The following is a 14035-nucleotide window of genomic DNA, read 5'->3' as shown; positions in this document are numbered from 1 at the left end:
GTTGATACATTAGTATATAATAGGCATGCATTTTAGACACCAAACTAGTAAATAGGTTTGGGGTTGTTAGATAAACGTTCCTTGCTTTCCTTTCCTTTTCATATCAAATCACATATCCGAGGTTTGAGTCGTAGAATTGGCCGAGGAGTGCCGAGTGTTGATACATGTAAGCGGGATAACTCTATTTTACTGATGGGAGCTTTTTGAACGACCTTGACATTTATGAATCGTGGCATCTTCTGTGCGTTTAAATCTGTTTTGCAATGTTGTCTTCTCGTGTAAGTTTCACGATGCACTATGATTGACACCTTGTCACCTACAGATAATTAGTGTGAAAACAGTTTCTTCTTTTTAATGCATTGTTGCTTTTTGTTCAAAACTGTTACTATCTATATGAAAACGGGAAATGAAAGGTTCTAATCGCCCTACCAATAATACCATCCCACACATACTGTCACAGGGAAGGAAGGGAAATATTTTATTTACGGTTATATGGCGTCAGAAAAAATAAATATATATGGCGTCAGACATATGGTTAAGGACCACACAGCTATTGAGAGAGGAAACCTGCTGTCGCCACTTTATAGGCTACTCTTTTCGATTAGCAGCAAGGGATCTTTTATATGCACCATCCCACAGACAGGATAGTACATACCACGGCCTTTGTTACACCAGTTGTGGAGCACTGGCTGGAACGAGATATAGTCCAATGGGGCTACCGACAGGGATCGATCCCAAACCGACCGTGCATCAAGCGAGTGCTTTACCACTGGGCTACGTCCCGCCCCCTCCCGCAAGGCTTCACAGGGAACGCTTTTCATACTATGGAATTTACTACAAGTTAGCTATTTCTGAGCTGATAGTTTTATAAATTGCACACTAAATTAGTCCATTTTTCTTGGTTTCAAAACACTTACTTTTCGTTTTACGTCAAACCAAACAGAAATTATTTACAAAAAAAACATTTTTGTAGGATGGGACGGACTATGAGGCATAACACTGATGGTTCATTGGTTAAAAATGCCAACGCCGCAAATGATTTATATTTGTGTCCGTGTTAAAATTTGATGAATGACATGCGATTATATAGCAAGGCAATAATTTTTTTTTTAATTTAAGTAAATGTTAATTTTTAAGTTATATGGTGTAAACTTCTTTAAAATGACACAGACATTTACTGAAGCGAAACATTTTAAAATTTTTTGTTATAAAATGTTTATTAAATGAATCCAAATGGTATACCCGACATTTTCCCCATGCAATCAAGTTTTACAAAAAACATTTAAATAGGTACTGGGTTAGCTTACTGGTAACTGGTAGTTGCATTTTTTAACTCGTCCGTCAGAATTTTTACTCGCATTTGGCAAGTGGGTGAGTACTTTCTACACCCCTGACTACTAGAGCCTTCACATGTCCAAAATATTGGACTTGAGTATTCAAAGGTAAAACTTGAACCGGACCAGAGTACCTGATACTTATACTAGATGATAACAAGACTATAAAGTAAAATAGCATTATGCATCTTAATTTCAGCAGGTGCCAAATCATGTCATTGTATTCTAATAGCCCTTTAATATAACCAACTGCAAGCAAGTGGCAAAGTGACGTAAAAAATAAATCTTCCTTGCACGGGTACTCAAGTCTTATGAATGGGCTTGAGTCTTGCCAGACTTGGCCCATGCCCAAGTACTGAAGTACTCATGGACACCCACTACACCCTGATAGCTGATGTGTGTTTCCAGGACAGAGTGCTTGAACCGTAATTAGATTTAGCCACAAAAATGGTGGGTTTCCCCTCTAAGACTATATGTCGAAATAACCATATGTTTGACATCTAGTAGCCAATGATTAATAAATCAATGTGCTCCAGTGTTGTCGTTAAACGAAACAAACTTTGTTTGGTTCCTACAAAGTACATGCCTATACTTGCCGTAGGTAGTCACTTGGCATTTGACTCTGGGCTACCCAGTGGTATGCTAAAAAAGCTGACTGGTTTTTTTTATTTTCCATCTGAACACATGAGCTGTTTTGTTTTTTAATTGCCTGTAAAATACTTTGCCTCAGTGTGTTCACTTTTTTCCAATGTCCTGAACATATAAAATACAAAATAAAATTTCATCCCCACCCCACCTCTATTTTGAAAAAACAACAACTATCCAGTCACAACAAGTTAAAGTTACATTCTCTGGTTACTATATTATAACATCATGTGTAAATGTGAAATACAAGCTCAAATGCACTTTTAAAAAGTTGTGTGTGTTCGCTATGAACGGATATCGTCAAATGTATACGCTTGATTCGTCGCCTGTGCCGCCATAGCTTGGCAAAGCACAAATGACAGCCAGTTGTCAGTTTCAGTTAACACGTGCGTTTGCCGATTTCAAATTGTAGGGTTCGTCTCAAAAAATTAAAAGAGAAATCTTGCGCTGTACGAAGAACGTTCGGTTGAGGATACGGTACTAGAGTCTTCAGTTAAAACCGGTTTGATCTTGACAACATATTATCAACAGTCGTACCTTCCTATTTCAGAATTGATATTTTATAAACCGTTAGTAGAACTTTCAAAGTTTAGTTTGTATACTAGTAACACATTAATCATGTATGTATTTTAAAAATAAAATATACTAAAGTAGACGATGAACGTTTTCACTTGTTAATTTTACGTGTTACAATCGACAAATTCAAATAAATATTATTTCATTTGGAAAGGGTAAAGTTGGGGTAGGGGGGGTTGTTTAACGACATCAAAGATAAAGCATATTGATTTAATAATCATCCGACCCCATACAACCGTAAATAAAATGTGTTGAGTGTGTCATTAAATAAAACATATCCTACCCTTCCTTCCATCTGCTGTTGGATGTCTAACATTTGGTAATTTTGACATATAATCTTAGAGAGGAATCGGGTGCATGTGCAGGGGGAGGGTATTGGAGGTCGAAACCCTTACTTGCCCAAGCTTAAAAAAAATTGAACTTTATTTTTTTTGGGAGCATGGCCCCATATAAACTTCGCTCAACACAGTCTATAACCCCAACCCCGCTGAAATCCCTGCACAAGTGCCTTGGAAACCCACTACATTTTTTTTTAGCAAGGGATCGTTTATATGTACCATCCCACAGACAGGATATCACATACCATGGTCTTTTTGTATACCCGCCGATGGGGATTGATCCTAGACTGACCGCGCATTTCCAAAAAACACCTTTTTAGGTCTAAGTAATGAATAAAAATAACATATAGTCTTGAAAAATGTTACGTAAATCGAACACAGTACCCTCTTCCTCTACCCCTAGAGCGTTACGTAATTAGTAACACCCCCTTACATGTAACGCGTATGCCAACAGCTGGCCACTGTCAAAATTTCAAGGCAAATCCCCCACTCACCGACCCCTGGAAAGGTGTTGTACCATACCTCTATGGATATAAATATGTTTTGGAGATATGAAACGACCCCTCAATCAAGACAGTTAAATTTGTTCAAAAATTGCGAAATCTCACATGATCTCTTGTTGGGGAATTCTATACTTGTGATAAGCCAATGAAAACCGAGATCGGTACGAGCCCGTCAAAAGTGTCCCACTTTAAAAATACTGGCTTTGTTTTTGACCTGGATAAGCCAGCGTAGTGAAACCAATGTGGAGTGCGGCGTCATATATGCACCAAACGTAATTGGATTTTCTGTTCTATATGCTTAAATAATAAAAATATTCCAGGGAATGTAGTTTTAAGGGCCACACAGACACTGCATCTGAGAGGGGTAGCCCATTCACTGTGCCAGTCATATAGAAACGCTTTTGCAGTTAAAGGATGATGGAATTGCTCACTTGCAGGCATCTCGCTACTTGTTTCATGGATATGCTATCATTCAGAAATGGCAGGGCTCGATCAAAGTCCAGAATGCTCGGTTTACATTTTGGTGGCATGGTTATCCGAAGCCAGATCGCAAAGAAATGTATACCCTCCTAACCCTAATGAAACATGAATTTTTTTTTTTCAAAAGACCAGTGATCTTGGATTTGTTATGCATTTGCCATACTCGTTCTACTGGCAACTAAACAAGCTGAGTAAAAGGCGGTCCCTTCTGTGTCGCCGCCCCCACCGAGTTCTCCGGAGAGGACGCGAATGCCGACGGCTCCCGCACCCCCGGAACGGCCCTACACCACTCAGGACATCTTGATGTTCAAGCGGACAAGTGTGCCACCACCGACCTCCACCTCCACCCCAAAGACGACGACTCCGGTGCAGCGGTCAACTATACCGACCGCTCCCGTTGAGTCGCCACATGGACTTGTTGTTCCGGCGACGAAAAGGAAAGCGACATCACCGACCACCCAGCCAGCGAAGTCAAAGCCGCCGCCGGAAGCCGCCCCCCCCTGCTGACGACGAATGGACCATTTCCATCAGTGGACTTCGCCGTCAACTGCATCAGTACATGCAGGGGGACACGCTTGACCCACACCTACTTCGGGGAGGTTTTCTCAACATCAACTGGAAAACATTGGATGACGGCAGCAGTTATGAGCTCCACTCCAAGATCTTCAGTGGAACTAAGGGAATAGTCATCACGCACCGAAGGGACCGGATCTACAGGCAGTGCATCCTGTTCTGGAAGCTCGACAACAGATCGATCCACAGGATGCTCAAAGCAGTCTGCAGCCCCAACTATTCCCTGGTAATCAAGAACTTGCGCCAAATCAAGGAACAGCTGCCGTCACTCCGAGACACTCCAGGCTCCCCGAAGTAGACCAACCTTACCTAGGACAGGTATCCTCCTTTTTGGGCTTAGTTGGACTTTAAACATTTTTCGATCGAGCTTCAAAATTCTTATGTTTATTTTTTTATAAATAGTCCAACGCATTTTACTTTGGTGCCCGTTCAGTTGCTCAAATCACCTTAAAACCTTTTCGGCCGAGCAGTCAAACTTATTTTTGGGTTTAAATTCTTAGTCCGGACATGATGTTAGGCGCAGTTATTCTCCGTAGACTTAGGTTTTTCTAGTTAGATCCGAAGGAATCGAAATTCAGCCAGTCAGAACATGGCCCATTTTCGGTGTCTACTAGTCGGTCTGCGCAGTCGCTGGACGTTACTAAATACTTATTCCAAATTCCGACCATATCAAACTCAATCCCCCCCCCCGTCCTGGACTTAGTCACTGGCAAAGGCCAGAGATTAAGCCCAGGACAGACATGCTTGAAACCTTAGTGGTATATGAGCATGTAAATAAATTTTGGAATGGAATGAGTAAAAGGCTTAAATACGTGCAATCTGAAATGCTTTATTCAAGTCAGTAACCTACTTTTTATTACCCATCATCACACCTGAATTTTCGTTTAATTTTGGAAAAAGTAAGGTAAAATGTGATACTGCATGGTCCTTAACTTGTTGTGACATTATATATATACCTCTCGTTCCAGCCAGTGCACCATGACTGGTATATCAAAGGCTGTGGTATGTGCTATCCTGTCTATTGGATAGTGCATATAAAAGATCCCTTGCTGCTAATCCAAAAGAGTAGCCCATGAAGTGGCAACAGCAGGTTTCCTCCCTCAATATCTGTGTGGTCCTTAACTATATGTCTGACGCTATATAACTCAGGGTGCACAAATGTGAAATTGTGATGGTTGCCCACATATTTCATAAAAGTTTTATGAATATAATTTTGAACTGTCATTAAAATGAAACAGAAATTTAAGTTAAAATGTTTTTATTATTATCATTACTTATCAGTTTAGTTTTATTCCTTTTTTAACATTATTTGTCTACAGCTCATGTTCGCTTGGGCTGTCCGATGCCATATAACCGTAAATAAAATGTGTTGAGTGCGTTGTTAAACATTTCCTTCCTTCGCTTGGGCTATGACAGTAGTTCAACAATTACCTGACAGACACAAATCAGTCTTTTATATCCCTCCCTATCACAACATTGTGTAATGCTGGGGAAAACATGCACACACACGCACAAACACGCACGTGCACATACACTTCACCCCCTCCAAAAAAGGGCTTGAACAAACTCAAAAATTATGTAATACTCGTTTCAACGGGTGCATCATCCATTCCCAAAGATTGTGACGTACTTTAGCCAACATTATTCAGCGCAAATTTTTAACGACAGCTTAACCTCTGTGTAGGAGATAAAACAAATTAAACACAAGTAATATTACAAGACATTGTTTTTAAAAGAATACATAATTTTTAACAAACAACCCGCACCATTCAATAACGAGTACAATTCCCATTACGCAAAATGCCACAGGAATTGCTTAATTGTTGAACGGCTCCTTAGAGTGAGAAAGTGTGGAAACAGTGTACACGTGATGATCAAGAGTAGCAGGCCTGATCACATTTTCAGTAATACCAAACATTTTATCTACTAGTTTGTCCCTATCTGGATTATTTCGTTACCAAATACATATTTTATATTGACGATAGTAATTACTAAACCATTTAACAAAAATACAATTTAATTCATGAAAATATGAAGAACTTAAAACATGAAAAACACTTTTTACAAAATGCAGAACTCTTTTTGAAGTAAAGTTAATAATGACAATATTTAAGAAATATTTCATTATTAATTAGACTAAAGCTTGCCAGATGGTGTCGAAAAAATTCACACTTGGTAAGCACAAGTTGTCAGTATTGGGATGCGTCAACAAAGTTTTTAGGGTGAATATGAAATATTTTGTAGCGAGAATTAGCAGTCCTGAACCAGCTAGTTTGGGGATGAAATATCTGGCATATGACTTTAACAAACGCCTCCTGCCAAAATAATACACGGTGGATGTTGAGTGGATGGCAGTGTTAGGATGAATATTTATATCGCCTGTCAGTCAAGTTGTCAGTGCCGATACTTTTGAATTGCCCGTGACTGTCGAGTGTAGTGGAGTTTTCTTTTTTATTTTATTTGTTTTATGATTTTCTTGGTTGCCTGTTGGGCAACTGTTTGACAAAGAATGGTTGCCAGCAACATATTTTGTTTGTCCCGGGTGCACAGACAACTGATTTGTGCACCCCTGATAACCGTAAATAAAATGTGTTGAGTGTGTCGTTAAATATTAGTAAAACATTTCCTTCCTTCCTTCCTTTATATATATATATATGAAGAGTTTAGGCACAAAATGCGATATATCCATTTTTCATTTTCAGTAAAAGTGATTTTTTAAATTGGCGTATATCGCGTTTTTAAAAAAACCAATGGGATCTACCCAATACAATTTCATAAGGATCAGTCACGTTTTGCAGCAAAATAGCAGGCCTACGATTAGCCCTTACTGACATACAATAATGGCTTTAACTAAAAACTAGAAAGAAAATGGTTTATATCTTCATATATATATATATATATATATATATATATATATATATATATATATATATATATATATATATATATATATATATACACCTCGTCATAAATATCGCACCACACATTTTAAAGTAAAATTAGAAAATATAAGTTTCGGTTTTTTAAACTACAAGTATATATTTAATATACTACAACATCTGTGAACATAATATCACAAACACACCCTGTTCCGAGCTGCACGTGCATGCTCAGTCGAGCATGATTGATCCGGGAGTCGGTTTGCTAACAATGCAGTATGCACATAGCCTCTTTTGGTGTATGTTATGTTGGCAGACACAGCTAAAATTTGATTTTAGGCATAAATTAAGCTTTATTTTGACCAACCAGTGAAATGCCCAAGCGTCCAGTGCCTCTGAACCAAAGATGGCGAATTATTGGTATGCACCAGACTGGTATGTCATGTCGTGCTATTGGAACACAATTGAACATTAATCACACTGTCATCAGGATGCACCGAGGTCTGGACGTCCCAGAAAAACCAATGACAGGGAAGACCGTGCTCTCGTACGCCAAGCCAGACGAAGCCCAAAGTCTACTTGTACACAGCTGTGACATGGATGGCATCCATACAACAGAGTGTCCATCAGCACCATCAGACGACGCCTAAATTCTGCAGGATTGAGAGCAAGACGACCAATCAGACGTCCACTCCTCACAAATCAGCACCGCCATGCCCGTTTAGCCTGGTGCCAAGCACGTAATCGCTGGAACCTGAGGACATGTAGAAGGATCCACTGGTCCGATGAAAGCAGATTTTTGCTGCATCATACAGACGGGAGGGCACGAGTTTGGAGGCAGAGAGGCACAGCATATGATCAGAGGAACATTCAAGCTGAGGTTCCATTTGGGGGTGGATCCGTCATGGTGTGGGGGTGTTGTTCCTATGATTGTAAACTTGACCTCATCACAGTTCCCGGAACACTGAATGGACAGATGTACCAGAACTTGATCCTGGACGGTGCTGTTGTGCCTCATTTCGATAACCATGCTCTCGCCACACGTCCAGTCTTCATGGACGATAATGCCAGACCACATCGTGCTTGAGCTGTTGTTCAGCATCTCCAACACAAAGCCATTGAGACACTACCATGGCCTGCCAGAAGTCCAGACCTAAATCCTATTGAGCATTTGTGGGACATTTTGGGACGTAGGGTGAGAGCAAGGGATCCTCCAGTTCAGAACCTTCAGGAATTGACCCATGCATTGCATGATGAGTGGCAGCAGATCCCTCAACAGAGCATCAGATGTCTGGTGACAAGCATGAGAAGGCGTGTAGAACATGTTATCCAAGTGCGAGGCGGTTACACCAGATACTGAGTTAGCCAGTCATTGTGGACCTTACTAGTGTGTTTGACATTAATGAAATGTGAACTGTGTTGTGTGTCTGTTGTAACGACCCCGGCAGCCATACTTATTTCACCGTATTTTACGGTGATTTTAGTGAACTTTACTTTGCTACAATTAAACCCTCATTTAGTGCTCAAATTCGGTCTTGTGTTGTAAATTTTCTGACTGAACGCTCACATGAGGCCATATAAACAGTTTAATGTGCTTTTCTAAGGACCATTTTTATGAGGCTGAAGATCCAGTTTTACTTAGTGAACAAAATTGGGTGGTGCGATATTTATGACGAGGTGTATATATATATATATATATATATATATATATATTTATATATATATATATATACATGTCACCTTAAATGTCATGACATCTAGGTATTAAGCTATTTTTATCATATCCACCAGGGGCAGGGGGGTATGTGCACCCCTACCCCCATTTCACATATTGTTCATACACCTAGCTGTGAATATGGTTTATGTTTCAGTCAGTGACCAGACTTATTCGAAGTTATTCCAAGTCACGAGCGTTGTGGACGGGAAATGAATCTCTCGCTGATGATGACCCAGAGTTGAAGGTCATTATAGACAAAGAAAAACATCGCCAGAAACACGGGCTGGAACTGATTGCGTCTGAGGTGATCGATCTACAACACTCTTTTCCTTTATTTCAGTGGGTCACGGGCTGGTGTGGCTTATCCTGGCACCCTCATTAAATAAAGTTTATTTATTTGTTTATTTTATTAATATATTATATTATATATTTATTTATTATTATTATTTTTAAAACCTATTTATTATTATTTTCAATTTATTTAAATATTAAAATTAATTATTTATTATTATTATTATTTTAAATATATATTTATATTTTTAGGTTTTTCTTTATTTTATTTAAATTTTTAAATTTTATTATTTATTATTACTTTTTTTTTTTCACTTTCAATCTCTTTAACTCTATACATACTTTATATTGAAATTCCAATAGTATTTGGGTGCGCGACATATAGTCCAGTGTACGCCTGATGCATGGTTGGTCTAGGATCGATCCCCGTCGGTGGGCCCATTAGGCTATTTCTTATTCTAACCAGTGCACCATGACTGGTATATCAAAGACCGTAGGATGGTGCATATAAAATATCCATTGCTACTAATGGAAAAATTTAGCGGGTTTCCTCTTTATAACTGTGTAAAAAACTACCATATATTTGACATCCAATAGCCGATGATTAATAAATCAATGTGCTCTAGTGGTGTCATTAAACAAAACAAACAAACTCATTTCCAATAGTATTTGGGATTTGTAAAATTTACATTGAAGTACTAAGCATGTATGTATACTAAAAGGCAAAAGTTATTGTGACACACAAAAGACAAAGATAATTGATGATAGGTTTTTACTGCCGTGTATGAAACGTTATAACATGGAAAGAGAAATGTCCGAAGGTATGGAAACGAGCAATAGTTCAAGAAAAGGGCGCACCTGCCATATGCAAATGAGCCACATAATTAGAGGGGGTCCAGAGCGAAGTTCACACAGTCAGTAGTGAGTGTTTCCACCTTGAGCATTGATATAGGCCTGGCACCATTTTCTCATTGAGGCCACTAAACGCTGGAGAAAGTTCCTGGGAATGCCTGTTTTGCATGTGTCTTGGCGAGGGTTTGTCACGGGTGATCGGCCGCTACAGGGACGGTCCCTGACCTGGTTGTTTTGTTGATATCGTTGCCATAAGTGCCATATGGTGTTTCTGTGGACATTGAATTGACGTGTGACGTCAGGCTGCGAGGTCCCAGATTCAAGCATCCCTATGACTCGCCATCTGTCATTTTTACTGAGGCGTGGCATGACGAAATTGCATCAAACAGTTCACTAATGGTGTTTTTCTGACTTCTGGACTTCTGAAGGCTGCACAGAGCGGCAATGATTTACAACTGAATGTCTGGCCTTTTATGGTAAACACTGGACAGGATTTCTCCCGAATATTCCATGTTTCTTCCACAAAGCATGCAATCGCTGTAACAACTGCTTGGTTGCATTTCTTCGAGCTGTTTCATGCACATTTTCTCTGGTTTACATCCATAAATCCATTCACAAATTTATTACTCCAAACAATCCATGTCACAATAATTTTTGCCTTTTAGTATATACATTTGTAGATGAGTGGATGTGAAAAGTTTTGTTTATTAATTATAAATATGTGTATGTATGTATTTATTTTTGAACTATGTATGGTTGTTATGTAAATAAAAAATCTTCAATTAAAATGTAAAAAAAGAAAAAAAGGTTATTAATATATTGCTCAAGAAACTTGAGAATTGTACTTTGTTCTCCACAACATCTTACTGTACAAAAACATCACTACCGGTACTATGTAAATCTTACTGTACAAAAACACCACTACCGGTACTATGTAAATCTTACTGTACAAAAACACCACTACTGGTACTACATGTAAATCTTACTGTACAAAAACACCACTACCGGTACTACATGTAAATCTTACTGCTATGTAAATCTTACTGTACAAAAACACCACTACCGGTACTATGTAAATCTTACTGTACAAAAACACCACTACCGGTACTATGTAAATCTTACTGTACAAAAACACCACTACCGGTACTATGTAAATCTTACTGTACAAAAACACCACTACCGGTACTACATGTAAATCTTACTGTACAAAAACACCACTACCGGTACTATGTAAATCTTACTGTACAAAACACCACTACCGGTACTACATGTAAATCTTACTGTACAAAAACACCACTACCGGTACTATGTAAATCTTACTGTACAAAAACACCACTACCGGTACTATGTAAATCTTACTGTACAAAAACACCACTACCGGTACTACATGTAAATCTTACTGTACAAAAACACCACTACCGGTACTACATGTAAATCTTACTGTACAAAAACACCACTACCGGTACTATGTAAATCTTACTGTACAAAACACCACTACCGGTACTACATGTAAATCTTACTGGACAAAAACACCACTACCGGTACTATGTAAATCTTACTGTACAAAAACACCACTACCGGTACTATGTAAATCTTACTGTACACTGTAAAACACCACTACCGGTACTATGTAAATCTTACTGTACTGTACAAAACACCACTACCGGTACTATGTAAATCTTACTGTACAAAAACACCACTACCGGTACTATGTAAATCTTACTGTACAAAACACCACTACCGGTACTATGTAAACCGGTACTATGTCTTACTGTACGGTACTATGTAAATCTTACTGTACAAAAAACCACTACCGGTACTATGTAAATCTTAAAAAACACCACTACCGGTACTAAAAACACCACTACCGGTACTATGTAAATCTTACTGTACAAAACACCACTACCGGTATATGTAAATCTTACTGTACAAAACACCACTACCGGTACTACATGTAAATCTTACTGTACAAAAACACCACTACTGGTACTATGTAAATCTTACTGTACAAAAACACCACTACCGGTACTATGTAAATCTTACTGTACAAAAATACCACTACCGGTACTATGTAAATCTTACTGTACAAAACACCACTACCGGTACTACATGTAAATCTTACTGTACAAAAACACCACTACCGGTACTACATGTAAATCTGAATCAATATTGATGAGTGTTGTTCAGTTATAAAATGAAGTCTCCACCTAACAGTAGGAGTACAAGTGATATAAATGAATAACAATTGCAAGTGTGTCGATAATAAATTATAAATTGTAAACTTAATAAATATGTTGCAACCTATACACATGTACATATAGGTATAGGTTTTATTTCTAGAATTTGACTCGAAGCTTGGACTTTGACTCTTGAGAATTTTAGAATCATTTTACCCCAAAATTGGGAGTTTTATTTCAAAATCTTATTATTATTAAATTAAAGACCCCATGAAACTGATTAAAATGCTGAGGCAGTGTTATGACCAAGTCCACCACCGCTGGCCACTTTATATAAACAATATCCAAGCCAGTTCCCTTCTGCAAATAATATGCAATTTGATATCCTGACACAGTGGTGATTGCTTGCTTCCTGGGAATCTAATGTTCTTAGTTATAAGTTTAAAGTTTTGTTTTGTTTTGTTTAACAACACTAGAGAACATTAATCATCGGCTATTGGATGTAAAACATTTGGTCATTTTGACATACAGTCTTAGAGAGGAAACCAGCTACATATTTATATTAAGGTCGACGACAGTCACTTTTCGCACCCTTGTTTTGGCTTCATACATACATGTAGTACATAAAACATATCCAACGGTAATTTTTTGATGTGATATATTTGACAAAAGGTACTTTTTATTTCTTTCATCTTTTGAAACTTAAAATTAATATTTTGTCCAGAATTATGAAAAATAACAAAATACCAACCTGTAAGCAACGTTGTCCGCTTGTTATAGAAATTTTACAGGGGTCAAGGTTAGTAGACCAGTTTTTATTTCAATGTGGCGAAGCATTGTAATAATATAGCTAATTTTGAATTTGAAAGACGTTAGTATTCCAATGACGTCACTTTGAATCTCCTCACAATAACCATACACTAGGTACATGACATTTACGTTTTAAGAATGCTGGAAAAATTCCAATGCAAACTTGTTATTGAAAAGATTTTCTTTGAACATTACTAATTAATGCATCTGAATGTGTTTGAAGAAAATCTTGTGATTAAAAAATTGTACCTTTTACGAAATATGGATTTCAAGTGAAATTACGGTAAGATATGCTATATTTATTGTGTACTAACCCAAAACAAGGGTGCGAAAATTGACTGTATGTCAGCCTTAGTATAGCAAGTGATCTTTTATATGCACATCTCACAGACATGATAGGACATACCACAGCCTTATTACTGGTATATAACAGAAACAGTACTGTTAGCTTCACTATGGCATTCATTAGTGGAGTGTTTCTAACATCGATTTTTAATTTGTGAATTTTTATTAAATTTTATATTTTCAAATAAAAATTTAGCATTGAAAATTTAAGTGTATCTTCTAAAGTGTTTTTTTCAAGGGTTTTTTCGGATAGTTCTGAAACTTGGTACTTTGACACAAATAGAGAGATATATTTAGGAAATTTTGAATTTGTGAAGTTTTTATTAAATTTAAACATTTGACATAGAAAAATAACATTGAAAATTTAAAGGACAGTCTATCGTCCCAGTCTGGGGGTGAAGACGCTCATTTCAGAGATAATGGGTAAGGTCTGTGACTTGTGGTGTTATAACTTCTCTATCAAAAGTTGGGTGCACCTTGAACTTCGACCCAGCTGGATGTTATTTGGTTTAGTA

At 37.8% G+C, this 14035-nt stretch overlaps 1 protein-coding gene across 2 annotated transcripts in view; it reads left to right on the top strand.

The window, feature by feature from the left end:
- Positions 1-201: 201 nt before the first annotated feature.
- Positions 202-14035, top strand: part of LOC121385017 (serine hydroxymethyltransferase, mitochondrial-like) — a 67136-nt gene continuing 53302 nt past the window's right edge. For both annotated transcript variants that reach the window (XR_005959492.1, XM_041515553.1), the window contains exons 1-2: positions 202-278; positions 9200-9349. Coding sequence is in view for 1 of the 2 variants with exons in the window: in XM_041515553.1 (XP_041371487.1) it covers positions 264-278; positions 9200-9349 (165 nt within the window). In the remaining variant the exon portion in view is untranslated. The remainder of the gene's footprint in view (positions 279-9199; positions 9350-14035) is intronic.

Source organism: Gigantopelta aegis, chromosome 11 (genome assembly GCF_016097555.1).
Source record: "Gigantopelta aegis isolate Gae_Host chromosome 11, Gae_host_genome, whole genome shotgun sequence".
Classification (NCBI taxonomy): Eukaryota; Metazoa; Mollusca; class Gastropoda; order Neomphalida; family Peltospiridae; genus Gigantopelta; species Gigantopelta aegis.
This window is presented reverse-complemented; position numbering and strand designations above follow the sequence as displayed.